The sequence below is a fragment of the Protomyctophum bolini genome (assembly GCF_963924005.1).
Source record: "Protomyctophum bolini genome assembly, chromosome: 4".
Classification (NCBI taxonomy): Eukaryota; Metazoa; Chordata; class Actinopteri; order Myctophiformes; family Myctophidae; genus Protomyctophum; species Protomyctophum bolini.
In genome coordinates, this window is record NC_137865.1 from 49,706,229 (window position 1) to 49,733,315 (window position 27,087).

Below are 27,087 nucleotides of genomic sequence, written 5' to 3' on the forward strand. Positions count from 1 at the left end.
CTAACTAATGTCTGTGGTGTAGCTGATCCTGTAGACCAGTGATACTCAACCTCAGGCCCGCGGGCCACATCAGGCCCGCGGGACCATTATGACTGGCCCACCAAAGAAAATCTAAAAAAAAGAAGAAAAAGAAATCTGGAAAATGAAATAAAAAAAAAAAAATCTGAATGAAGTTATCTTTAATTACATTATTATAAGTAATACTATTAGAGTTGTACTATTACTCGAACGAAAATAAAAGCTTGGGGGGGATGCAATGCAAATGAAAGACATATACTGTGTATCCCTATTCCCTGACATAATTTTATAGCTAAACGGACAGAATTCTATTTTATTTGAATGAAGAAACCCAGCTGCCATTAATAGTTGGAAATGGAAATGGTAATTGCGGAAATGGTGGAAATGGAAATTGCGGAAATTGCGGAAATGCGGAAATGGAAATTGCGGAAATGGAAATTGAGGAAATTGCGGAAATGGAAATTGCGGAAAAGGTGGAAACGGAAATTGCGGAAATGGAAATTGCGGAAATGGTAATTGCGGAAATTGCGGAAATTGCTCTTCACTTATAGCTATCTATTTTCAGGTAGATTGTTTTATTTTACTCAGTCAGCCATATCACTACTCATTTTTTTTCATGAAAAAGGTCATAGCTGGGTAATCTATTTTCAGGCAAATTGTGTTTATTGTATTTTATTTTACTCAGCCATAACAATTTATTTTCTGTTAACCAACTTGCTGGCTGGCAGGCAGGCAGACAGCTACTCATAGACAGGCAGACAGACAGACAGACAGCTACTCATGGAGAATTGGACAGGCAGGCAGTCAGACAGCTACTCATAGACAGGCAGACAGACAGCTACTCATGAGCCAAATTCCAATACCCAAAATCTCAGCCACTCGCTCACTCCCACTCGGTCACTACAGCATGGTGAAATTGGTGACCTGCCGAAATATGTTACCATCTTGTGGACTTCACACAACTACATAGGTCTTTAAATATGTGGCCTGAATACCGCTAGGTTGAACTCTGTTAATGAACAAACTGCAACGATTTTAATTCGGACACTGACATTATGTGATGTCTGCAAGATTTTCACATTATTTCAGCAGGTCACCAATTTCACCGTAACACCACCATGCTGGAGTGAGCGAGTGTGAGTGAGCGAGTGGCTGAGATTTGGGGTATTGGAATTTGGCTATGGAGAATTGGACAGGCAGGCAGACAGCTACTCATGGACAATTGGACAGGCAGGAAGGCAGACAGCTACTCATAGACAGACAGACAGCTACTCATGGACAATTGGACAGGCAGGAAGGCAGACAGCTACTCATAGACAGACAGACAGCTACTCATAGACAATTGGGCAGGCAGGCAGACAGCTACTCATAGACAGACAGACAGCTACTCATGGACAATTGGACAGGCAGGAAGGCAGACAGCTACTCATAGACAGGCAGACAGACAGCTACTCATGGACAATTAGGCAGGCAGGCAGACAGCTACTCATAGACAGGCAGACAGACAGACAGCTACTCATGGACAATTAGGCAGGCAGGCAGACAGCTACTCATAGACAGGCAGACAGACAGCTACTCATGGACAATTAGGCAGGCAGGCAGACAGCTACTCATGGACAATTGGACAGGCAGGCAGGCAGACAGACAGCTACTCATAGACAGGCAGGCAGACAGCTTGCACATTGTACTTTGATACATTTTGCGAAAATAAAGCAATTGAAAGAGAGAAGTTATCAAGTATCATTAATGTCGTCATTTTATCTACTGGCCCCTGGCCCCTTGCCATTTTTGTAATGTGGCCCACAGGTAAATCTATTTGAGTATCCCTGGTGTAGCTGATCTTGTAGACCTCACCAGGCCCATTGCAAGTTGCTGTACTCTTTCAACCAGCCTATCATGATGGGTAGGGGTGAGGTGGGTTCTGGGAGTAAGGCCAAGTATAGTAGCCTGCATGACCAGTTTTTTTTGGGATGTCTGGAGCCTTGTTTTAAGGGCCTTAGAGGTGCTGTGGTACCATGAGGTGCATGCATAGTCGAAGAAACCTTGTATGAGGGCCCCCGTATATGAGGGCTCCTGTTAGGGTCTTCAAGGTGTTTTTGTTGACAAGCGAGGGTCAACTCTTGCGGTCCATTTGGTTCCATTTGATTTACAGACCTGTAGGTTCCATTTGTAATGTAATAATATAGCAACAATGTAACCACTTTGACCCTACATAAGCCATTTGAAAAGAGATTACTATTTTTTTTGTCTTGCAAAAACTTTTAACAGGCAACAAAGTCTTAATATGCACACCTGTATGCTCTGAGGCGGGGCTCAATGTATTCAGAAAAATGCACATAAAGTGCACAAAGTCAATAAAGTGCAGACGGTGTGCTGGTCTGCTTTTTTCTTTTAAACATGTTAACAGAAATATATCTAGCTGCTTTAGTGCATGGATTTGCATGCATGCACTTCTCACTGATGACGGTGGGGGGCGCCGGAGGGTAATTTATAACACCAAACGTCCAGTGTTGTTTGTTTACCAAACAAACTGCCTCATGTTTCATAATATTACGCTACACTAGCCGGGCCACTAAATTGCCGGCTAAATTGGGACAGTCAAAAACAAAGTTTTGTTGTTATTATTATTACTGCTGGAATAAACAGGAAGACTGAAGCAATAGCCTTTCCCCGAGTATCTGTCCTATATTCTGCCTGCAAGCAAAAACAGAAACAAAGTAGGAAACAAAACAATCACACTATATATAAACCTTAAACCATCACTACTTCAACAAGGTGTCAAATTGGGCAACCTTCCATAAATCACAATAAGTCCATCATTATCAATAATCACAATAATTCACACAACAATAATGATTCCCTTTAAACGCCGACGGGACTATTATGATCACCCCGAGGTGGTGGTGGAGGTGCCACTAATGGACCAGACCTCTGTGGTCATCACAGCACAAACACACACTTCTGACCGCGGATATCTCTCCCAACGCGCTTTGTATCGACCCAGGTCGCTTCCTAAACAGCAAACAGATATAAAACAAGTCTTTATATATCACCGCCGCGCACTTTTCCCGGGAACCCGGGTAAACGCGCACCCCTCTCTCTCCCGGGTTAATAGTCTTGCCTCGCCCGTCGCCCCCCCTCCCTCCCTCCCTCCCCATCTGTTCGTGTAGAACGGGTGTGTGTGTGTGTGTGTGTGTGACCGACACAGATTACTGTAGCGCTCCTAGACGCGGCGGGTCGCAATGGCAACGACACACCGACGCGGAGCAGGCGGACAACTTTGGACGCTTCTTCTGTGAGAAAAAAAGGGAACAACAAAAAAGCGGTGGACTGGACTTGTTTATAAACCGCCGGGGAACGTTTTTTTTCTCTTCAGGATATACTAAAGATCGTCACGTTCTTCTTATATCGTTTGGGGGAAACTATACGGGAGACACGAGGAAGTTCTGATGCGGATTAATTAAGGGGCGAAGTTGCAGAGAAACATGTCCATGCAGGAGGGATGTACGGTGCTTGTTGTGGTCCCGGTGGAGGAGATCCAGTCGTGGTGGGAAGTCCCCGCCATAGCGCACTTCTGCTCGCTCTTCAGGACGGCGTTCCACCTCCCGGACTTTGAGATCGAGGTAATAAAAAATGAATTGAACACTCAAAGCTTTCTTTTCAGGCGTGTGGAACCGTCTAAAACCGACGGAGAGTCGACATAAACAAGCTCAACAACGAGCTACTGACTGAGCCCAGTATGCTACTAGTAGTCGACCCCCATGGTGGATAGACTACTAGTACTACACGGTTTGCCCAAACAGAACTACTTCTCTGTTTTGTCCGAGAGAGATAGACGCTCAAATGCGGTTATAGGTTCATTCCTGTCTGCTAAACGCTAAGTTAGCAACGCCTTCCCGTGAATTCAGGCTTCGGTGCCTCTATAATGAAAGAATGATTCCTTATAATAAACGAACAGGTCGTTTTTACAAGCAAAGCAAAGCAGCGCTGCTAGAGTAGACTAGAACACGTGGGACTAGAACTGGGAAGGCTCGGCTTTATTTTTGTTGCAATGAAATGAAACGGGGGGGCTTGTAGAAAAGTTCGGTTGGACCCCTCCTCCTCCCACCCCCCCCAACACACACACACACACACACACACACACACACTCCAGTGAATGAATTATGAGTATCTGAGGTTACTACAAAGCCATGTGCGACCCACTTGTTTTCATTCTGTGAAACTGATACCGTAGAAGATCTTCTGCACATTTCATTTCGCCGTGTATGTTGTGGTTGATCTGATCACGTGGTGATTTGGGGGATCAAAGAAAGTAGTATATAGATGGTAATTAAAAGAACAGACCGTGACAATTGTATTTTGTCACGGCATTTATTTTTTTGTATGAATTGTGAAATGAAATGAATTGTGGTGTTGTGCGTAAAGGTTGCGTCCCAACCAAGCCAAGCTGTTGTGAATTCATTGATTACCGTTGTTTTATGTTATGTTTGAAAATGGCTAGTGTTGTTGTTGTGTTTTCTGTGGCACACACGGTTCTCAAAGTCGGGCCCGGGGACCCCATTAGGGGTCGTTGAGGAGTTCGCTTTTAATTTACCCTTTGGGGGTATTGATTGACATCAATGATAATGTTTTGAGATCACTGTTCTATCGAATAAAGTAGCCTAAAGTTGATGATGGATTCGTTCGTTCCTCCGTCGAGCCTCCTGATCGGGTTTATTGTCCTTCTACTGCAGTTGAAGCTGCCATCTGGCTGGGGTCGCCATAGGGACGCAGATGCCGTTTCACTCATTGTTTTATCGCCTCCTCCGATCCTTTTTTTTATATTTAATACAACAAGAAGAAGCGACGAATCTTCTTATTCCCTCTTCAACAGAATCCGGAGCGCCGACTCTGCGCCTCTCCGGTTCCTTTAGCTAACCCTACTATACCGCATTGAGCCTTTTACTGTTGTCACATCACCGCTGTTACATCATCGAAGTTTATCATCCTCATCATTGTTGCCTGTTCGCGGTAATAATAACACAACAGCCCCCAGTTATTTCCCGCGTGTCGTCACTGTCGTGTGCCACTCTAAGCGTTTATTACATTGTCTTGGTAATCGATGAGTACCAGTTCAGCTGATATGGAGCGTTTGATCCATCGAGGAATGATGGCACTTAAAAGAAACGGATAAGGTCAACATCACGCATCAACAGTCTCTCCATCGCTCATTCACGCAGCCCCCCCCCCCCCCTCTCTCCCCCACCCCCCTGAGATGAGAAGGCATCGCTTTGTTATTAGATGAGAGGCAAAGCAGATGGGGATCACATATTAGCAATGCTCCTACAGTTTACAATACATGATGAAAGTTTAAATAAAAGGATCCCTGGATATTGGCTAATAAGACAAATATGCCTTAAAACATTATCCTTGACCCTCTATAACTAAAATTACAAAATAAAAACATCTTAGATATTTTATTTATTTCATAAATTTCGAATCTTTCACTCAATAGGGACTGCTCCTGAGTCCTGTCGCAAGGTGATGACATCATATGCCCATGTGTAGTTCCATAATTCCATAGGGCTGGACCGCACATGGGCATATGACATCATCAACTTGCGACAGGAGCAGTCACTGTGAAAGATTCTCTATTTATGAAGAAATACAATATTTAAGGTTCTTTTATTTAAAAAAAAAAGTTATAGAGGGCAAGTATAGCCTATAATGTTTTAAGGCATATTTGTCTTATTAGCCAGGGATAATTTTAAGGGTCTCGTGTTGGCGTTTCCATTATTATTTTAACGCTTATGGTGTAAATGTATCCTACACTGAAATCATCTGAGTGTTAATTCATTCCATTTATCATTTAGGTTGCATCCATTCTGTAGTAGCCTACACCATCTCTAGTAGCCTACACCCTCTGGGTTGCGTCTGTAGTAGCCTACTACACCATCTGTAGTAGCCTACACCCTCTGGGTTGCGTCTGTAGTAGCCTACACCCTCTGTAGTAGCCTACACCATCTCGGTTGTATCTGTAGTAGCCTACCCTACACTCTCTCGGGAGTTATTCAATTTTTTCTGTAGCAGGAGAAGTGTTTTTTCACCATTTGGTTGAATGATTTATCCACCTTTAGCCGCGTCACTGAGCACAGCCTCACATGCGTTGCGTCCAAAAGCACCAAAGCATTCCGACTAGGAAACGCATTGAGATGGATGGACTTCTCTGATGCTGTGACATCTTAACCCATTCTGAACGGGAACCCGTTTTGGTGTTAGCATCATGTCGTGCTTTAACTATTGAAAAATAGCAGATCTACAAGCTCATAGCGCGCCACCGAGTGGCGCGCTACGAGCTTGTAGGTCTGCTATTTTTGGAAAAAATCGAAGAACGACTGACATTTTTTAGAATCTGATCTCAGGTCAGAATGGGTTCATCAGACCAGTGTGTGTCCAGTGGAAACCTTGTATGAATCTGATCTCAGGTCAGAATGGGTTAATTAGACAGCAGTCCCTCATGTTCAAGGTCATATAAGCTCTTATATTCTAATCTCAGTAGTAAGAACAGGGTTTCTAATGGCACTGGTGTGAAGTAACCACCGCTAAGTAGGCCTACATTTAAGTAGGCCTACTATAAATTACATTTTGAGGGAGGCTAGGGCCTATTAGCTCTGATCCATATCCATCTACTGCTTCTACGATTCTGCCCTGCGCAGTACAAGGATATGGGACTTACAATTAATAGGAATAGAAACAATAGAAAGACTACTTTCCTTAGTGGAAGCACTCTGAGCCCCCCACCACACGTATAAACGGTACTTTTTGGCCAAAAAGGGATTTTTTTTCACCGGAGGAAAAATATTCTCTATGAGGCAATTCTCTGGGCAATATCAGTAGAGGGCGCAGCGGAGTAACTAAAAAAGATTTTTTTCCGGTGGAAACAAAATCCCTTTTTGGCCAAAAAGTACAGTTTATACGTGTGGTGGGGGGCTCAGAGTGCTTCCACTAAGGAAAGTAGTCTTTGTATTGACACAACCCGCCTTTGTTTTGGTGAGTAGCAAAAACGTTCTTTTTATTTACACTAAAGAGTAGAGGCTGGTCTGCATTCATGCGAGCGGCGGAAGTTGATAGTAACATAGCTCTAATGCGTGCATGGAACAGAGCTAAGGGCCTGTGTGTGTTCACTTTTCTTGAGTATGCTATTTTCTATTTCCAAAACTTTTACTTCTACATCTCAGAGACAAAATGTATGTTGTACTTTTACTCTACTCCACTACATTTGAAAACGTGTGAAATGGAACATTATGCATAATTAGTTAGTTTTACTTTTGGTATTTTAAAACCCATTCTGGAAGGGAACACCTTTTGGTGTTCATAGCATTATGTAATGTTATACTTTAGCTGTTGAAAAATAGCAGATCTACGAGCTTGTAGGTCTGCAGTTTTTGAAAAGGCGTTGAAATGTGGCACAAATCTTTAAATATATATATTCTTTCAGAGCGAACGTTTTTAAACTCAAATCTTTGCTTCTGGGCGGGGGGGGGGGGGGGTCCCTGAAACAAGATATTTTTAGATGGGGGTCGGCGGCCAATTACATATATTTTTGGGGGTCCTCCTTGACATGGAAATGTTTGAGAACGAATGACGTAGAAACATGGGGTTTTCAGAAAACTGAAAACTGAATTTGTAGAATCGTCCTCAGGTCTAAATGGGTTAGGTACATTTTGCCAATACTTTTACTTACTCCGGACTTGTACTTGTAATTGTAGTTCTACATTGCAGTATAAAAAGTGTGAGTACCTTTTCCACCTCTGCATAGTACTGACATGGCCAATGATGGTCATCATCACGGTCAGCCTTTCTGAGTAACGGCATTAGTTCTTCATGGCGAGGGAGTCTAGCTGTCAGAACGTTGACACCTATAGACTCTGCAGTTATGCGTCACACGGTCCTGGCCATAACGGTGACATCGGAGGACGTTGTTATGTAAAGCACCTCATTGTAAATCTAATTACATCATGTGTAGTGTAGCAGAACACTGCAAAGAAAAGCCACGCGTTGAATAGGACTTGTTTGGAAGATGTATTTTTAGACCATGCATGCACTGCTGGGTCATCACAAAAAAAGCTTTTTAGAGAACAGCAATGTGTTGTTCTTCTTCAATCCTTTTTTGTCTTGAATAATTTTGGCCATTGAGTCATTGATATTTAATTACATACCCAAAGTAAATAGAAGTGTCCCTCTATAATCCGCTGGGTTTACCTGAACTACAGAGGATGGCAGTATTCAGCGGTGAGTCACGCGGCAAACTGTTACTCATCTGTAATCTACACAATGCCGGTAACTGAGCGTCGATGACTACACCGACTTACTGTAGTGTGGAAAGAGAGCTTAGGTGACTCACGGTGTTTCCTGCTCAGCTCCTCCTCTGTTTGTAGTTACTATAGCGGGGCTCCTAAATTAACCCATTCTGACCTGAGATCAGATTCTGTAAATGTCTTCTACATCCTGACAGTTTTCTGAAAAAGCTGTTTCTATGTCAGTCGTTCTTTGATTTTTCAAAAATAGCAGACCTACAAGCTCATAGCTCATAGCGCGCAAGTTATAAATAAATAAATACATTTCCTAACTGAACAATTCCAACCCTTCCTAGTACAAGAAACTATCAAATGTATGCTTTTCTTTTTGACCATGATTATCTGTGCTACAACATGAAAAGAATAATCAAATAAATAAATAAACATGACAACAACAAGAATGACAAGCAGACAAATATAACAAAAATGACAACATCTCTGTTATGCTTCAATTAGCTCTCTCCGGTTCTTGTCCCATATTTGGTATGTAATCCATTGTCCGACCCCAGATCTTGTGAAAGTGTAATATGTTTCCTTTCACATTATACATGATTTTTTTCCGGTGTGCAATAGGATAGAAGTTCTGCCCACCATTGTTTAGTCGGGGGAGGGGGTTCAGATTTCCAAGATCCAAGGATCTTGTGTCTTTGAGTCAGACCAGGGAGATGATCAGATGACGACTTTCTAAGAAACGACTTCTAAGAAAATGCATCGAATGTTTAGAGGTGTGTCCCCACTGTCCGGGTAGCTCAGGGTAACGCGGGTGCAGGTCTTTTTTCCGACAGCATATTGATCCGAAACCTCAATCCTAACCTAACCCTAACCGCAAGCACGGGAGCAGCGCATGTCGGACCATCGCTTTTTCGCATCGCAGCGAATGTCCCCCCGCTGCGGAGCGGACCGTTGCCCCGTCGGCTAGAATGCTGTCGGAAAATAGTCCGCCTCCCGGGTAACGCATGGCCTTTAGACGTCGCGGGTTCGATCATGGGCACCGCCAGTGTCTCACCAGGTCCACTCCTGCTCTCACCAGGAGTACAGTGACCGTTGCACCAGACTCCCAGCAGCACCAGACACTTCATTCAGGAGTGGTGGATTCTTGAGCCGCAGTGGTTCTGCAGGCTCCACCGCTGGGCACCGGTAGCACTGCAGGCTCCACTTGCGGCTCGAATGGCTCCTCCTAATAAAGGCCTCATCGAAGGTTCACCATAACAATCCACTCCATTGACTTGAGACTGTATCAGTATATGTAACAGTTTGTTTAGATTTTAGATTTCTGATCTATGTCCACTATATGAGTACCATGATGCATTAAGTGCCTTATTCTCTGGGTGATTAGGTGGGGTGGGAGAGGCCAGCTTGTGGAGAGCTTTCTGTTCTGTTTTGTAACGTATGCGTGGATGTACTTGTTGTAACGTTTCTGTCTAATGTATCGCTCTGTATTTGCTGTATATGTTGCTAGCCTGGACCCCCTCGAAAACGAGATGATACATCTCAAGGGGATATCCTTTCTCTATAAAGGTTCATATCAGAAATGATGTTGGACAGGTGGAATACTTTAGAACAAACCTGCAGAGTGACTCATTACTTTAGACCTGTCGTTTATGACAACTGTATCCCAAGGCTTTGTAAAGCAGTGTCGGCTTATCTGTTCAGACAGGACAGTGGGAGGGGCAGGTCACGACCTCTCTCTCTCTCTCTCTCTCTCTCTCTCAGAGCATGTTATGCACTCAGCCCAACCTGCTGATTTTTTCCCCCATATGTACAGTTAGTATGACCAAACGATCAATTATGACATGACTGCAAGATCACTGTTGGAATTCTGGAACAGATCAGGATGTTTGAGGCAGAGACGCTTTCATATTTCATGAGTTTATTGCATGAGTCAAGAGCATATTTGTACATGGTGGTACATACAGTAGCATGGAATCAATGTTATAACGTACTACTATCATACAGATTAGACAAAAACAAGTTCATAGTACCACTGCAGTGGTTAATGGATTAATTAGTTGATGGATTTTTTTTTAATATTCTTTTTGACTATTTGATTATTAATCAAAAAAGTCAACACAGCCCCTAAACTCATAACAAATGATTTCCCTGTTAAACCATTCTGGGCGGAAACCCCTTTTTGTGTAGCATTATGTTATACTTTAGCTTTAGAAAAATAGCAGATCTACAAGCTCATAGCGCGGCACCGAGTGCAGCGCTATGAGCTTGTAGGTCTGATATTTTCTTTTAATCGTGAAAATGTAGTGCAAATCTTTAGTTTGAATATATATATTCTTTCAGAGCCAACGGTTTTAACTCAAATCCTTGATGGCGGTCGGCGGCCAATTACTGTACATACTATAATCTTGGGGAATCTGGGGAAAATGTTTTAGAACGACATAGGGTTTTTCAGAAAACGTCGTTCCCAGGTCTAAATGGGTTAAGGAGATACTAAAGCTGAGCCTAGCGTGTCGTGCAGAAACCTTGTATCTCCGATTCTCCATCCTGTGTGTCTCCATGTTTAGTAAATTAACAATGACCGTCGTTTCCCAAGGGTGTCACGCAACTAGAGGAAATAGCCAGTCTACATGACTTACTTAAGACCTCTTGCTCCTCTAGGCCGTTGACAAATGTCCTCCATTTCACTCTGCTTTTAGCCGTTCTTTGGAGATCTCCCCAGTTGAACCACTCTCTGCCATTTCTGCCTCCATGCTTCTTCTCCAGCTGTTCCTGGGGTGACCTCGTTTCCTTTTTCCTCGGGGGTTCCATTTGTCTGGTGATGTTTGTTTGTCGCAGGTTTCTGAGGGTGTTTTCGGATCTGTAAGTCAATGGGATCCTGGCTTGTGGTTTTCCACAGGTCAACATTGCTTACTACATGTGACCTCTTGAATTCTGCTAACATTTGAAAGTGGTTAAGGCTGTGGGGTTTATGTATTTTACCAATGAAAAGTATTAACAATAAGATCCTTGTGAGTAACTGATAATTACATTGGTTATTTCTTTTTCATTTCCTGAATCCTGTAAGGCACATGATTGTCACCTAACCGTGAGGTGAGGTTAGGTGAGTCAGTGTAACACAAATGACTGGAAACACAGTAGTGGGCCTTTAGCCAATAGAACCCTTGATGGTGTCATAGTTTAACTTATAGGAATAATTTGTTTGTTATATCCATCTTTTATTTCAAGCGACTGGCGAGACTATAGATTGGTAGGCTATAGCTAAATGGTGATTCATGGGGGAACCAAAACAAAGTGCCTCCAAATTCCGGAACCAGTCCGGTCGCTTCAGGGGCGACTGTGGCTCAGGAGGTAGAGCTGAGCAGGTCGTCCAATGATCCATGGGTCTGCGGTTCGAATCCCGGCTCCTCCTCCTCCTGTCTACATGTCGAAGTGTCCTTGGGCAAAGACACTGAACCCCAAATTGCTCCCGATGTGCTGGTTGGTACCTTGCATGGCTTCCGCCGCAATTTATAAAGCGCCTTGGATAAAGGCGCTATATAAATGCACCATTTACCATTTTACAGGCCAGTTTGGAACAATATAATATCAGGCTTTCGTCCGGTGGAAAGTCTGATGCGAGGTTAATTGGCTTTTTAGTGAGCTACTGGTGTCATGCTTGCAGACTGAAGGCTGTGGTTGAACAGGAGAGACGTGTTTGTGTTGAGTTTGAACTGCATATCAGGAGATTCATGACCGCCTGGCTGCTGTCAGTACTGTAGTGTTAACAGTGTGTTGAGTTTGAACTGCATATCAGGAGATTCATGACCGCCTGGCTGCTGTCAGTACTGTAGTGTTAACAGTGTTTGTGTTGAGTTTGACTGCATATCAGGAGATTCATGACCGCCTGGCTGCTGTCAGTACTCTAGTGTTAACAGTGTTTGTGTTGAGTTTGAACTATATCAGGAGATTCATGACCGCCTGGCTGCTGTCAGTACTGTAGTGCAGGGGTTTTCAACTGATTATGAACCAGGGACCACCACGCTGACTAATAATCAACCTGGGGACCACCGTTGAGTTGGGTGAGGGGACATTAAAATGAATATCAAATTTGTTAATTTGAGGTGAATTAAATCAAGCCCTTAACAGTCAGTATAATTTAACTGGCCATATGCTAGCCGTCCGGAGCTATTCCTTTCCCATGGTTGCCCTTACTCTGTTCTCTTAACCTTCCATATTAAACTCATAGATCGCAGACACATGCGATTGCATGATTATATGGGCACATTTGACATGTCCTAATAGACTCAACCAGTCAATCCGGTTCACTTTCGCTTGAAATTCAAACTCCCTTTCTGTGGAAGTTCTTGACAAGTCTCCGACTTCCCAGTAACTGACATTGATGTCATCATACATCACCAGGTCACTTAACGAACTAGTTCGTTTCCCAACTAGCGGTCGATTAAAAAACATACTAAATATAGAACATGAACAATAATGGATTTCTTCTGCCAGTGAATCAATACAACTTGAATGACATTTTGAGAATTTGTAAAAAATCATTTCAACGTTGGAATGAAACTTTATTTTTTATTTCCAGGTATATTTACAGAAGAATGGGAGAATTTAATGCACGTTGTAAAGCTATAGATCAATAATAACATTGGCCTATGTTCAGATCAATGTGCAGGCTGGAATGACATTGAGGATGTATCTTGAGTTCTCGACAACGTCTACAATACATGACTACAATAGGAAAGCGGCGTCATTTCTTTACATTCACCCAAAATGGCAAAAAATGGGGTGTTTCCCCTGTAGTAACTCCAAGGACCCCTAGGGGTCCAGGCCCCCTTTTTGAAGACCTGCACATGTATTGGGAAGATTTTAGGAATGCCAAAATAGGGTTAAAACCTGTATTATACCAGGTTCTGATAAAGAAACTGACTAGTCAACTGAACTGTTAGTTCATAGTACATTTAGAATGTGCTCAAATCAGCACGACAGCACACCTAACCATGATCAAATGAAAAGGGCACCATCTCTATAAACATTAGTTACGTCATTGATGAAGTGGATAAATCCCTACAGTACACTGGAAAAAGAAAAAGAAATCTGCATGTATCTTCATTAGAACATGAATCTTTTGCTTATAAGCCATCAGAGTGGGACATTTAAGAAATATTACACGAGAGGGGGTGGTTTAATGTCATTAATGCACGCCTGCGATTCTGCAGGGCGAGTTCCGAAAGCAACGCAGTGTGTAATATTGCAATTATACAACAGTTACCCTTAAAACTAAACATATATTTCTTTAATGACAGATGTAGCCTCTACGACCACAAATGTCCCAAGAAACTATAGCTAGCCTAGCCACCGAGTTTTCTGCGCTCTGGGAGAACAGAGCAGCTGAATTCTTTGTTTTGATTAGCCGTTCAATGATGCTGGTTTGAAGCGTGGCTAGATGGCTGTTTTTCAACCAATCCGATTGCTTCCTCGAAACGACCTGTTGTATAATGCTGGGTGCTCTATATAGGTAGTGTTTTAACTCTGGAGACAACTTGTGTTTAAATTTAATTAATTGGAAGATTGAATCTGAGTATTGCCAACTCAAACTATTACTATCAGAAATCGCTGGATCAATGAACTGCTTTATCCACTCTGACCACTGTTTTCTCAGTGAATTTATAGTGAATTTCAGTATCTCTCTCTCTCTCCAAGCACCTCCAAGTCTTCTCTTCCCGACTGTAGAAGCACAATCACCAACACGCCCAGTTTGCCCAGGATGTAAAGTCTCCTGATTCATTCACACATAGATATAGAGCTGTTGGGGCTGAATCAGACATTTATTACACCCAATTAACTCCAGGGACCTGGAAGTGTCACCTTGCTGAGTTGGACATCTTATTTTATTGTATTTTTTTATATCTTTTTATTGGGTTTTTTACATTTTTCCCCCTCCCATGTGGGGTCCTTGTTCATGTCAGCATATACTGTACATTTGTTAATACATACGTCTTAAGTCACCCCTCATTCTCCTCCCACCCACCCACTATGCCCACCCACTCTTCCCCCATGCAGAGACAATACTGGAGAAGGGGAAAATTACAAAACAATAAGTACATAAATTAAAAAGAGAGGGGGGAGGGGAAAGAGAAGAAAGGAGGGCACCTGTGTGTGTGTGTGTGTGCGTGTGTGTGTGTGTGTGTGTGTGTGTGTGTGTGCAGCCACCGGTTTACACAACGCATGTACAATGCATAGGCCTCATGCGTTCACCATTATATAGTTCAAATATCCTACCGTCAGGGACATCTGCATTATTAATAACAGGTTAATGTATTGGATCACAGTGGTTGTCAGAGTGGGGGTCGGGGGGGCTGGGGCTCTGACCCCTCTTTGTTTTAGGGTGGTAGCCACTGCAACACGCATGGCTTTGTCTGTGACGTCATGTTGCAGCCAAGTCTATGGACGTTCCGCTTGCTTTATTCATGTCCCCGTGACGTCATGTCATGTGGCATAAGCCAAGTCTATGGACTTTTTAATGTTTTCTTTATTTGGCAGCCACAGTGGGCGCCCCTCACCTCACACAGGTGTGATTCTTCCTTTACAAGCTTGCGGTTCTGCTTTTGTGTGGGGGGGTCACTCACTGGCACAGCATATGTTCAGATGGGCGGTCCGCGGGCCAAGCGCATATGAATTTGGAGGGTATACGTTTTGAGAACTAGATAACTTCCGGGTTCATGTGTGAATGAGGCTTCCCATTTGCTCTATGGATGCACCGAAAGGGAAATTCTTGGCCGAAACCGAATATAGGAAACAGTTGGCCGAATACCGAATATGATTAATATTATATATCTTTTTTCCTACCATTGCCGTCACGGCCGTACCTTAAAGCTACCTGATTTATGGCAAAATAAATGGTTATGGCAAAACTTAACTTAAATAATAATCACTATTATGGGTCCATAAAACATTTATTCAGCTCTTTTGAATACATTAATTGCATACACTATTCGGTGATCTATCGGTCCGAAACCGAATAGGCCGAAAATGCATTTTTAGCCATTTTCTGCCGAATATTCAGTGCATCACTAATTTGCTCTATACTGTATCGTGTTGCGGACATTACACTTTTTTTCTTCATTCAGTAATTTTTTGGGGTCCAGCACCGTATTCTGAAACTCGGATGTGCATAATCGTTCTCCTTCTTTACATCCCATTTGCTCTCTCATTCTTTCTGACCGATGTCCTGTGTGTGTGTGTGTGTGTGTGTGTGTGTGTGTGTGTGTGGAGGTGTGGAAGATGACCGTCCGCTGCACCCTTGCAGTTGCAACCCAATCCGTGTGTGACTGTGTGTGTGTGTGTGTGTGTGTGTGTGTGTGTGAGACTGTGTGTGTGTGTGTCGGTTGGGTTACCATGCAGTGGTGCTGGTGATGGGAGGTGGGGGTGCAGGAAGTGGCTGTCATTGGCCCTGACAGAGTGGGGGGCGTTGGGTGGTTTTCCGTGGCGCTCTCGGGGTCTTAGTGTCAACATTCCCTGACATTCCATCACTCCTAACATTGTGGGACACCGGTCTCTCTCTCTCCCGTATGGGGCGGGCTGCCGTGCCGCCATTGGCTGTCACCAGGTCATCCTGCCGGACAGCGGGGGGGGGGACGGGTCAGTGTGGCCTGCTGATTGGCTGTCACCCGGTCCTGCCGAACAGCGGGGGACGGGTCGAATACTGGACAACTCACCCCGGTGCTTGCCCGTTTTTCCTCCCGGAACTTTCACCAGTGAGGGGGATAACTTTGTAATTATGCTATTGGCTGTTTGTATTCTTTTTGGAAAAATCTAAAAAGATACTCCTGTGGAATGGCTATATTATTTTACTTATATTGACCCTATAAACAATTTAGTATTATTTAGTATATGTAAGGTTTTGCCCCCTCAAATGGTACCTCGTCAGATAATCCCCACATATCCTACAACAACTTCTGTGAACAGACTTCACTGTAGTAGATTTTTTTCATAAATTATATTTGTACAGAAAACAGAAACGGGGTGAGTTGTCTTGTTACCGACGGGTCGGTGTGGCTGCTGATTGGCTGTCACCCGGTCCTGCATGCCGGTCAGTGGGGGGACGGGTCAGTGTGTCTCTGCTGAGTGCCTCGGCCAACTGGGCCCGTCTGTCACATGACACATTCATACTCGCCTTGTTAATCTTCTATTCTGGTTTCGTCCTCTGAGTGTCAACGTTGGCAGATGAGTTAGCGGAAGGAAGGAAGGGAGGAAGTAAGGAAGGGGCCCAGTGAGGTGTGCATGTGATGAGATGCACACCTCACTGTCCTCACTGTCACTGTGGCATTATAGCACGGAAAAGCCTCTGTCTCAGTCTCTGCTGTTGTTTTCTCTGAGAAAACGATAACAAGCTAGTTTGAATTGGGGGGGGGGTCCTTTCTGCCGTACGGGGCTTACAATTTGGTTGGGACCCCCCTATAACCCCCTCAGTGACCACTTTGAGAACCAGGGCCCTATACACAGAAAGTGTGGCTTTCTTTTATTTGATTTGATTTGATTTAGAAAAGCAATCATAATACAACATTATAATCAGCGATTCAAGGATTACACAGTAAAGTCCAAAGACTTTATTTCCACTGGGGTCCTCTCACACTGAACAATACTTTAAAATACATCACAAATACATAACAGTACATATACATTACATACACAACTCAACAAGTACATCCCTATCCATCCCTCTAAGATGAACCTTTATAGGGGAACCTTTTCCAGTAGCCAAATTTGTCCTCAAATTGGAGGTCAGTTTAACACTGGTTTCCAGGCTATTCCACTGTGTGGCTCCTATATAAATGAATGAGCCTTTGCAATACTGGCTCTGGTGAAATGGTTGTGTACCTCGTTTACCTGAAACATGTTCTTAAAACTGCTGGGACCTCTCCGTATTTAATTTTATGGACCATCTGTGCAGGTCGTGTGTTCTTCCCCTTTGGGTCATCGGGTGGTGGTCTGAGAACATAGTTGTATGTGTGGATGAGCGACTGGACATGGAATACTAGGACAAAAAAAATCCACTGTCCTTTTTCATGTAACCGAGACCTTTTCCTAATGAATGCCACCGTTGAGAGCACAACCTTTGTGTTCTGTGAAACCGCCACCGGCCCACCGGGCCCCGGGCGGGATATTAACAAACCCAGTGATCCAGTTGGAAGGTGCTGACTGCTGTGGTGGCGTTGCTGGGGAGGGTCTCTTTTCTTCTCCCAGAGGTTCCAGTCAGTGGTGATGGCAGGGATGTCTTCCCCCGTGTGTGTGTGTGTGTGTGTGTGTGTGTGTGTGTGTGTGTGTGTGTGTGTGTGTGTGTGTGTGTGTGTGTGTGTGTGTGTGTGTGTGTGTGTGTGTGTGTGTGTGTGTGTGTGTGTGTGTGTGTGTGTGTGTGTGTGTGTGTGTGTGTGTGTGTGTGTGTGTGTGTGTGTGTGTGTGTGTGTGTGTGTGTGTGTGTGTGTGTGTGTGTGTGTGTGTGTGTGTGTGTGTGTGTGTGTGTGTGTGTGTGTGTGTGTGTGTGTGTGTGTGTGTGTGTGTGTGTGTGTGTGTGTGTGTGTGTGTGTGTGTGTGTGTGTGTGTGTGTGTGTGTGTGTGTGTGTGTGTGTGTGTGTGTGTGTGTGTGTCCGGCTCCGTGCACATTGTTCCTGTGCAGATACACTTCAGTGTCACTGGAGAAAAGGGGAGGAGAGAGATGGAAGGTTTTAGGTTCAGAAGGGAGGGAGTGACGTAGAAAGGATGAGTGTTTGTGTGTACACTTGTGTGTGTGTGTGGGGGTCTGCAGGATGTAGACCCAGGGTCAACATGGCTGTCCGGCGGACCCTTCCCCTGCCCCGTCCCCCTCCCCTCCATGCTGACTCTCTCTTTGTCTCTGGAGTCTCTGGTTGTGTTTCCTCTGGTCCAGTCAGTGAGTCTGTGGTTCTGTTCCCTCTGGTCCAGTCAGTGAGTCTCTGGTTCTGTTCCCTCTGGTCCAGTCAGTGAGTCTCTGGTTCTGTTTCCTCTGGTCCAGTCAGTGAGTCTCTGGTTCTGTTCCCTCTGGTCCAGTCAGTGAGTCTGTGGTTCTGTTTCCTCTGGTCCAGTCAGTGAGTCTCTGGTTCTGTTCCCTCTGGTCCAGTCAGTGAGTCTGTGGTTCTGTTTCCTCTGGTCCAGTCAGTGAGTCTCTGGTTCTGTTCCCTCTGGTCCAGTCAGTGAGTCTGTGGTTCTGTTTCCTCTGGTCCATTCAGTGAGTCTCTGGTTCTTGTTCCTCTGGTCCAGTCAGTGAGTCTGTGGTTCTGTTCCCTCTGGTCCAGTCAGTGAGTCTCTGGTTCTGTTCCCTCTGGTCCAGTCAGTGAGTCTCTGGTTCTGTTCCCTCTGGTCCAGTCAGTGAGTCTCTGGTTCTTTTCCCTCTGGTCCATTCAGTGAGTCTCTGGTTCTTTTCCCTCTGGTCCATTCAGTGAGTCTGTGGTTCTGTTCCCTCTGGTCCAGTCAGTGAGTCTCTGGTTCATGTTCCTCTGGTCCAGTCCAGTGTCTCTGTGAAATGATCCCTGAACCACAGCCTCCTCCATGAGGCGCCCCGGCCCCCTGGAACCCTGGAGGAGGAGGAGGATGTGTCCTTCATCAGCCTGAGCAGCGAAGGGAAGGGAAGGCCTAGTGCCAGACAGACGCCCGGCCTGGCGCTTGATTGGTCGCCAAAAAAAGCCCCGGCCCGGCCCCGTGTTCCTCCTCCTCTCGCTCGCCTCTCTCTGCTGGTCGCCCCCATTCGGTGCGTGGTCACCGTGGTCATGCTTCTGGTCGTAACGTCTTCATTGCTCCTGTCCTGCTCTAAAGGACGCTGGCCTCTTCCTTGTTTATTATTTAACCCATTCTGACCTGAGATCAGATTCTAAAAAATGTCTGTTTGAAAATGACAGTCTTCTGAAAAAGCTATGTTTCTATGTCAGTCGTTCTTCGATTTTTTTCAGAAATAGCAGACCTACAAGCTCATAGCGCGCCACTCGGTGGCGCGCTACGAGCTTGTAGATCTGCTATTTTTAAATAGCTAAAGCATAACATAATGCTATAACACCAAAAGGGGTTCCCCCGCCCCAAAACGGGTTAATCTCCAAGACGGACTGGAAGGGATTGGAGGAGGGGAGGTGGGGGGAGAGTGGACACTGGTGCTAATTGTCTTTTTCAGGGTTAAATGGGTGCACAGTGTGGGCCGACGGCGGCGCCCGGCGGTGGTCTGGACCTCGTGCGATGCGGGGAGAGATGATGAGAAGTTTGGCTGCTTCTCTGTCTGGTATAGAGTCATGTTGTTCCACAGTTAACAGGCTCATTAGCCACGTTTTATTAAACTGGCGGGGCAGTGGCTCAGCGGTATAGAGCAGCTGGATGTATGAGAGCAGCTAACCATGAGGTTCCCGGTTCGATCCCTGTTGTGGGCTCCTCCCCCAGAGTTGGTGGTGTCGAAAGTGTCCTTGAGCAAGACGCTGAACCCCCTAATTGCTCCCGGTGTGCAGGGTTGGTGGTGCCTTGCATGGTTTTCTCCGCCATCGGTGTGTGTGTGAGAATGGTAGTGTGGGTGAATGTAATGCACAAACTATGTTAACCCATCTACAAGCTCGTAGCGCGCCACCGAGTGGCGCGCTACGAGCTTGTAGGTCTGCTATTTTTTGAAAAATCGAAGAACGACTGACATAGAAACATAGCTTTTACAGAAAACTGTCAGGATGTAGAAGAACATTTATAGAATCTGATCTCGGGTCAAAATGGGTTTTGAAGCACCTTGGATAAAGGTGCTATATAAACAGCATAGGGCTTGAATCCCTCATCTCTGCCTGAAGTCAACCTTTTTGCGTGACCGGTGTGTGAGTCTAGCGCCTGGCTGCCATTTGCTCTGACATCTCAGCTTCAGTTGTCGACCTGCGTCCGTCCGTCCGTCCACGTCACTCACCCGCCCCTCCCCTCTCCTGGGTGGTTTGGGCGCCCACGGCCCGCCCGTCTTCCTGGGCTATAGCTCCTCCCCCCCCGGCCTGGAGTGAACCTGTCCCGTCAGCCACCAACACCTTTTTGTCCACTGGCACTATAACTAGTTTGTCCCGTCCAATCCATCCAATCCATCCATGTTTCCAAATGTACTGTATGTATGTTTGTATCCTCCACTACTCTTTGGCCCACTGACTACCCTGAGCCCCCTTTCCCTTCCCTTCCTCTAGGCCTGGCATCACCATGACTAAACCCCAGATGGTGGCTTTCTTTTCCCCTTCCCTCCCTTCCCCCTGAAGGCTGGAGGGTCTCTCTTCTCTTCTCTTCTCTCTGCCTGGGTGCTGGCTGGCTGCTGCCGCAGTCTGTCTGGAGGGGGGGTGGGGGGGTGTGTGGGGTGGGGGGGGGGTTCTATTCTTCCCAGAGCCCCCGGCATCATGATTGTGAAAGAAGATTTAGCCCTATTAGATCTTGCAAATAAGTCAGAGCTGGCTGCCTGTGTGAGCTGCTGCTGAGTGCACACATAGTCTTCTTGTTTTTCTTGTCTAGAAGCAAATGGATTAAAAGGAGATGGTGGGGGGTGGGGGGGGGGTTTAAGTGTTGCTTCTATGATGGCACAACTTCAGACAAGACAGCGTCTCGCTGATTCACACTTTCTGCGCTGTGTGTGTGTGTGTGTGCGTGTGTGTGTGCGTGTGGAATAGGACTGGGCGGGCTGGTGATGTGACTTCAAATCAATCACAATTTCTTCAAACTTTCACATTAATAATGAAAGATTAATGAATGCCTTTTTATACACTTCTTTTTTCACTGCCCTCAAAGTTCTCTGACAAGGTGTACTATGTAAATACTGCGGATTCATGATTTATGATTCATCAGTTTATGGGGGGGGGGGCTGTTATTGATGGAATACAGTTGACTGACAGTAAATGGGGAGAGAGAGAATGGGAGAGATGCAGATGAGCTCATTGGGAATTTGGGATAAGGACACACGTTGTCGTAGAGTATATTCAAGGTTCAAGGTTGTCTTTATTTGTCTCCCTTGGGAGAAATGTGTCTTGGAGACAGAGTCACAGCTGCGTACAGATAACAGACACGTTCACAAGAAAAGGAAAAACACCATGAACACGCTTCTCAAGTTACGTTGATTTCAGACGTACACACAGAGACTTGGTGCATTTATTGTTAGATGTATATAACGCGTTGCATCATGACTTGTAACACACTGTGAGCTTGTAGATCGACAATGTTTGCACGCAACCATTATACAATGAAGAATATAGAGCTTAAAGGACCACTTTTCAACTTATCTTCATATACTAGTCCTCACTAATAATCATGATAAAATGATGACTATTTTTTTCTACTCAGTCTGTGTCTCATAGGAGGGCTGTGGGCAGTTCAGAAACCCGTCCACCAGTGACATCATCGATGGGGAATACAAGCTAATAGAAACTGCAGGCTTTCTAGTCCTGAAAAGTTGCAATGCGAAAATGGAAGCCATCGTTCTCACGATAATAAAAAAAATCTGCCTAACGATGTCACTGGTGGACGGGTTTCTGAACTGGGAATCGAACCTGCGTGTCTCGCGTGGAAAGTCAACATCTTATCCACCGTTAGCCTAAAGGGGAATTCACCCTATTGGCCGGGGGTGATGTCATCAGGCTTTAGGTCATCAGGCAAGAGGCTCCAAGCCACTGCCCCCCCCCGCCCCCCCCCCCCATGACCTCTCCACACCAGGATACCTGATCTGGGTCACACGGCACAAATAATGCAACGTCTGAGGAATCGAACCTACATGTGTCCCACGTAGAAAGCTATAACATCTTATTATCCACTAGTTCAAAATCTAGCCCAAATCTTCAGGAGGCGGCAGTGGATCAGCGGTAGAGTGGCCGGATGGATGGATGGGAACTGTGAGGTTCCTCTGCCATCGGTGTGTGTGTGTGTGAATGGGTTAACATGGGTGGATGTAATTATGCACAATCTACCGGTATGTAACGTGCTATTATAAATGCACCATTTACCTTTTAGCATTTTCATAAAAGCAGCAGCCAGCCCAGTAAATGGTGCATTTATACAGCGCCTTTATCCAATTCACCCATTCATTCACACACACACACATTCATACACCTTTACATAGATTGTGCATTACATTCACCCATTCACACACACATTCATACACCTTTACATAGATTGTGCATTACATTCACCCATTCACACACACATTCATACACCTTTACATAGATTGTGCATTACATTCACCCATTCACACACACATTCATACACCTTTACATAGATTGTGCATTACATTAACCCATTCACACACATTCACACACCTTTACATAGATTGTGCATTACATTCACCCATTCATTCACACACACACATTCATACACCTTTACATAGATTGTGCATTACATTCACCCATTCACACACACATTCATACACCTTTACATAGATTGTGCATTACATTCACCCATTCACACACACATTCATACACCTTTACATAGATTGTGCATTACATTCACCCATTCATTCACACACACACATTCATACACCTTTACATAGACTGTGCATTACATTCACCCATTCACACACACATTCATACACCTTTACATAGATTGTGCATTACATTCACCCATTCATTCACACACACACATTCATACACCTTTACATAGATTGTGCATTACATTCACCCATTCACACACACATTCACACACCTTTACATAGATTGTGCATTACATTCACCCATTCACACACACATTCATACACCTTTACATAGACTGTGCATTACATTCACCCATTCACACACACATTCATACACCTTTACATAGACTGTGCATTACATTCACCCATTCACACACACATTCATACACCTTTACATAGATTGTGCATTACATTCACCCATTCATTCACACACATTCATACACCGATTGCGGCAGAAACCATGCAAGATATACCAACCAGCACATCGGGAGCAATCAGGGGGTTCAGTGTCTTTTGCTCAAGGACACTTCGACACTAACTCTGGGTGGAGCCCACAGGGATCGAACTGGCAAACCTTACGGTTACCATCTGGCCACTGTACCGCTGATCCACCACCGCCGCCCAGTAGTGGGGCTGTCAGGCTTCGTCAGGAGGAAACACTATCGGTGCTATCAGAGAGAGGGAGAGAGAGAGAGAGAGAGAGAGAGAGAGAGAGAGAGAGAGAGAGAGAGAGAGGGGTCACCGGGCAATACTTCAGCCAGCCGAGTGCCACAGAGCCTCAAAAGGAATCGATATAGCTTCCAGCTTTCATCCCAAACATCTTATACCTTTTTAACCCTATAGATAAAGCATGCTCAGCTCCTTTCTGTGTCGGGGGCCGGGGCCCCCGGAGAGCGCCACAGAGCCCCCCCCCGCGCACGCACGCAACAATGAGCCTTTCATCAGGAAGTGTTTGTTGTGTGCGTCTTTTTCTTGCTAACTCGGCTCCATCGTACCTTGCCCTGTGTCTGTTATCTCAGCTCCATATTGCCTTGCCCTGGGTCTGCTATACTTATCTGATCTGTGCTGTTCACTCATGCCTTCTCTTGGGGAATCTGGTGAACTACGTGTTTGTGCAGGACTTCGTTCACAAGCAATGTGTCATATTGGAATTCATATGTTTTGGAAGAAGTTGATACCAAGATGCTTAGTGTTTTGATGCACTGTAATCTGTTGATGCTTAATATGGCCTTACAGATGTGGGATGGTGATGACTGATGACTGAAACAACTTGCTGGCCCAAATGAACTGAGGTTTGAGTGTTCATTTACACCCGTATCGTGCTGTCAAGAACACGCATTACGTTTTAGCTGGTGGAAGGCCCTTCTCTATCCTGATTGGATGAAGGCTGGGCCGCCTATAGCCAAAAGCGAAACCTATAAGGTTTTTGTTTGACCTCCAGGGGTCAACTGGGGACAGGGAGGAACTCCTTATATGGTCAGCGCACACTATAGTATAGGGAGGATTATCACAACAAAACAAAAAAAAACAAGTGATATTTGAACTAAGTTAAATCACTGAATATACCTTTTTAATAATACGTCCGAGCTTTCAAAACAAATCAGGGTCAACAGATGTCTCAGTTTTTTAGTGTCTCAAAAATGCTGTCCTGTCTGTTGAACCATGTTCACGGTTTAGACTCAGTCAAGTTATCCCTCCTCAAGGCCCACCCACCCACCCACCCCATCCCTTATTAATAAACACAAACACGGCCCCCCCTCCTCCCGCCCCCCCCCCTCAACTTGTGCTGTGTTCCTCTTAACAACCATATCACATTGTAAGAGGGCCCCTCCCCCTCCCCCAGCTTTGATTGACAAGTGGGAGCAGCAGTACATGTATCAGATGGCTTCACATGGTGTGTGTGTGTGTGACTGTGTGTGTGTGTGTGACTGTGTGTGCGCGCGTGCATGTGTGTAGCTAGCTGGCTGACACTTACACCAGGGTTTGTTTCAGCCAGCTCCATTGTGTCAGCTCCCCATGCCTCCCTCTCTCTGTCTCCATGTCTGGTGGCGGTCTAACCCCCCCCCCCTCTCTCCCCCCCCCCCCCCCCCCCCCCTCCCTCCCTCCCTCCACTATTGCTGTCCCCCTCCCCAAAAGGGACCGCATGCATGGGCTACTACCTCCAAGACCCCTAGCGTCCCTATTCTGGACATGTCATAACTACATATACATATGTCTCAGAACACTACCGATACAAACCTCTAGTTCTACCCCCTCAATGTCACCTCTAATAATAAATAACCTATGTAGATTCATACTGAGATGCCCGTATAGAACTCACCATTGCGCTATAATAACATTTAAATTTATTTTCGTTCATTATCCACAGTAGTACCTGAAACTATTTCTTGTCCCATACACACACACACCGCCCTATAATTTAAGACCATCCCTACTTTACAGTCTCCACAAGGATACAAATAAAGGAAAGTGGGCGCTGTGCCTTCAAATTTAAAGCTCCATCTGATTGGAACGACCTACCAAGTCCACTCAGATCAATCACTTCCCTCGACGTGTTTAAGGAATCAATCTTCATACGCCTTCTAACGCCGTGCTCATGCTTCTAAATTAACGTATACTCTTCTTGGCAGTTTGTCTTTGTTTTCCATAAACATAACATATACTGACTGATCTGCATGTTACTGTACCTTCATATGTGTTCCCTGCTGGTTCCGTGTTCATTATTATCACATTATGCATGCTGGTATTGCTTGTTTGTTTTTTGCTTAGTAAACATGGTCTTATTGTGCAAAGGATATATATTTTCCCCCATATGAACTCTGCTATTTAGGGTTGAAACAGTAGGATGGGAGCTATCTTTGGGAGAGCTTTTGTTCTGTTTTGTCCTGTCTGTGTGTATGGTTGTACTGTTGTATTGCTTTGTGAACTGTATTGTACTATGCATCTGTGTTGAGGACCCCCTCTAAAATGAGATGTGACATCTCAAGGGGCTTATCCTTTCAATAAAGGTGTATATATATAAATAGATGAACATTTGGGGCCAAAATTGGCTGAAAGAGGCGAACACGCGACAGAACGTTCAATGAAAATAACAGCCAACTCACAACGATAAGTGTCACAGCGCGACGTGTTGTGATCTTGTTATGGGTTTAGGTTATGTCCGTGATTTGACACAGAACAAAGTCTATAGGGTTTGAGTGGTCACGTGTGTAAAGGCGCTAGTTGACCAGAATCCCACAGGGTTGTACACTAGGACCTCTATACTGTTGCCATTGTACACTAAATAAATATCTTTGGGGGAAATAGCCGTTCTATAAAGCCCACAACACGTTGTCATGACTAAAACTAAGACGAAAATTATTCATCGACTACCTTTTTTTCACTGATAAACTAAATGGAAACTATGATGACTGAAACTAAGACTAAATATACTGACAATTTCGTCAACAAACAAAAACTAGACTAAAATGTTAGGAAGGTGACTAGTGGACAACAGATCCAGTATAAGTCATTTTACACTTGGTTGCATGCTGAAACTATCTACAAGCTCACAACACGGCGCAGCGCCAAGGCCCCCAAAATACATTTTAGTCGACTAAAATCCTATGACATTTAGTCGACCAAAACTAGACTATAACACGAAGACATTTCAGGTGACTAAAATGTGACTAAAACTAAATTAACTATTCAAGAGACACTGCTAGTGCTACGAGGCGTAGGGGGAGGAGAGGTGGTCGATGGCTCTGCTGGAGTGTGAACCTCATCAGTCAGGTCCCGCTCCAGATGAGAGGGGGGGGGGGGGGGGGGGTGGTCCAGAGGAGAGAGGGGGGGTCCAGAGGGGGGGCTGCAGCGCTACAACCCAATTCAATTCAAAGGGCTTTATTGGCATGAGAAAACATACGTTTACATTGCCAAAGCAGAAAGAACAATACAACAATACAATCAAAACAAAAATTATGTACTTTGAAGTTCAGAATCTTCAATAGATCAACTTCTATGTACCAAGATCACTCGATGCTGGTATAGTGCAGGAATATACACAATGATTAGTCTTTAGGGTGGTTGTGTTCCATTTGATATCCTTCTCCTATCACAGCAACTCACAAATCTTGCTGCTGTGTTTGCACATTGTTGTACTTCGCCCAGCAGATATGGGAGTTTTTTGTCATTGGTCATGTTTTCAAAATCTCCGTTTGTAGTGGTTGTAATCTGTGGGAAGTATGTGTCTCTGATGTCTTGGTACAATTAATGGACAGATGGTTAGGAAGTGTAGCTCGGTTTCCACAACCCACCAGCTAATGGTGCGCGTCGACTCGGCGCACAGCCCTCTCTCTGCCT

At 44.9% G+C, this 27,087-nt stretch overlaps 1 protein-coding gene across 1 annotated transcript in view; it reads left to right on the forward strand.

Moving 5' to 3' along the window:
* Positions 1–3,462: 3,462 nt before the first annotated feature.
* cecr2 (CECR2 histone acetyl-lysine reader) overlaps positions 3,463–27,087 on the forward strand; it is an 81,791-nt gene continuing 58,166 nt past the window's right edge. The window contains exon 1 of the mRNA XM_080762288.1: positions 3,463–3,641. Coding sequence (XP_080618414.1) covers positions 3,504–3,641 — 138 coding nt within the window. The 5' untranslated portion in view covers positions 3,463–3,503. The remainder of the gene's footprint in view (positions 3,642–27,087) is intronic.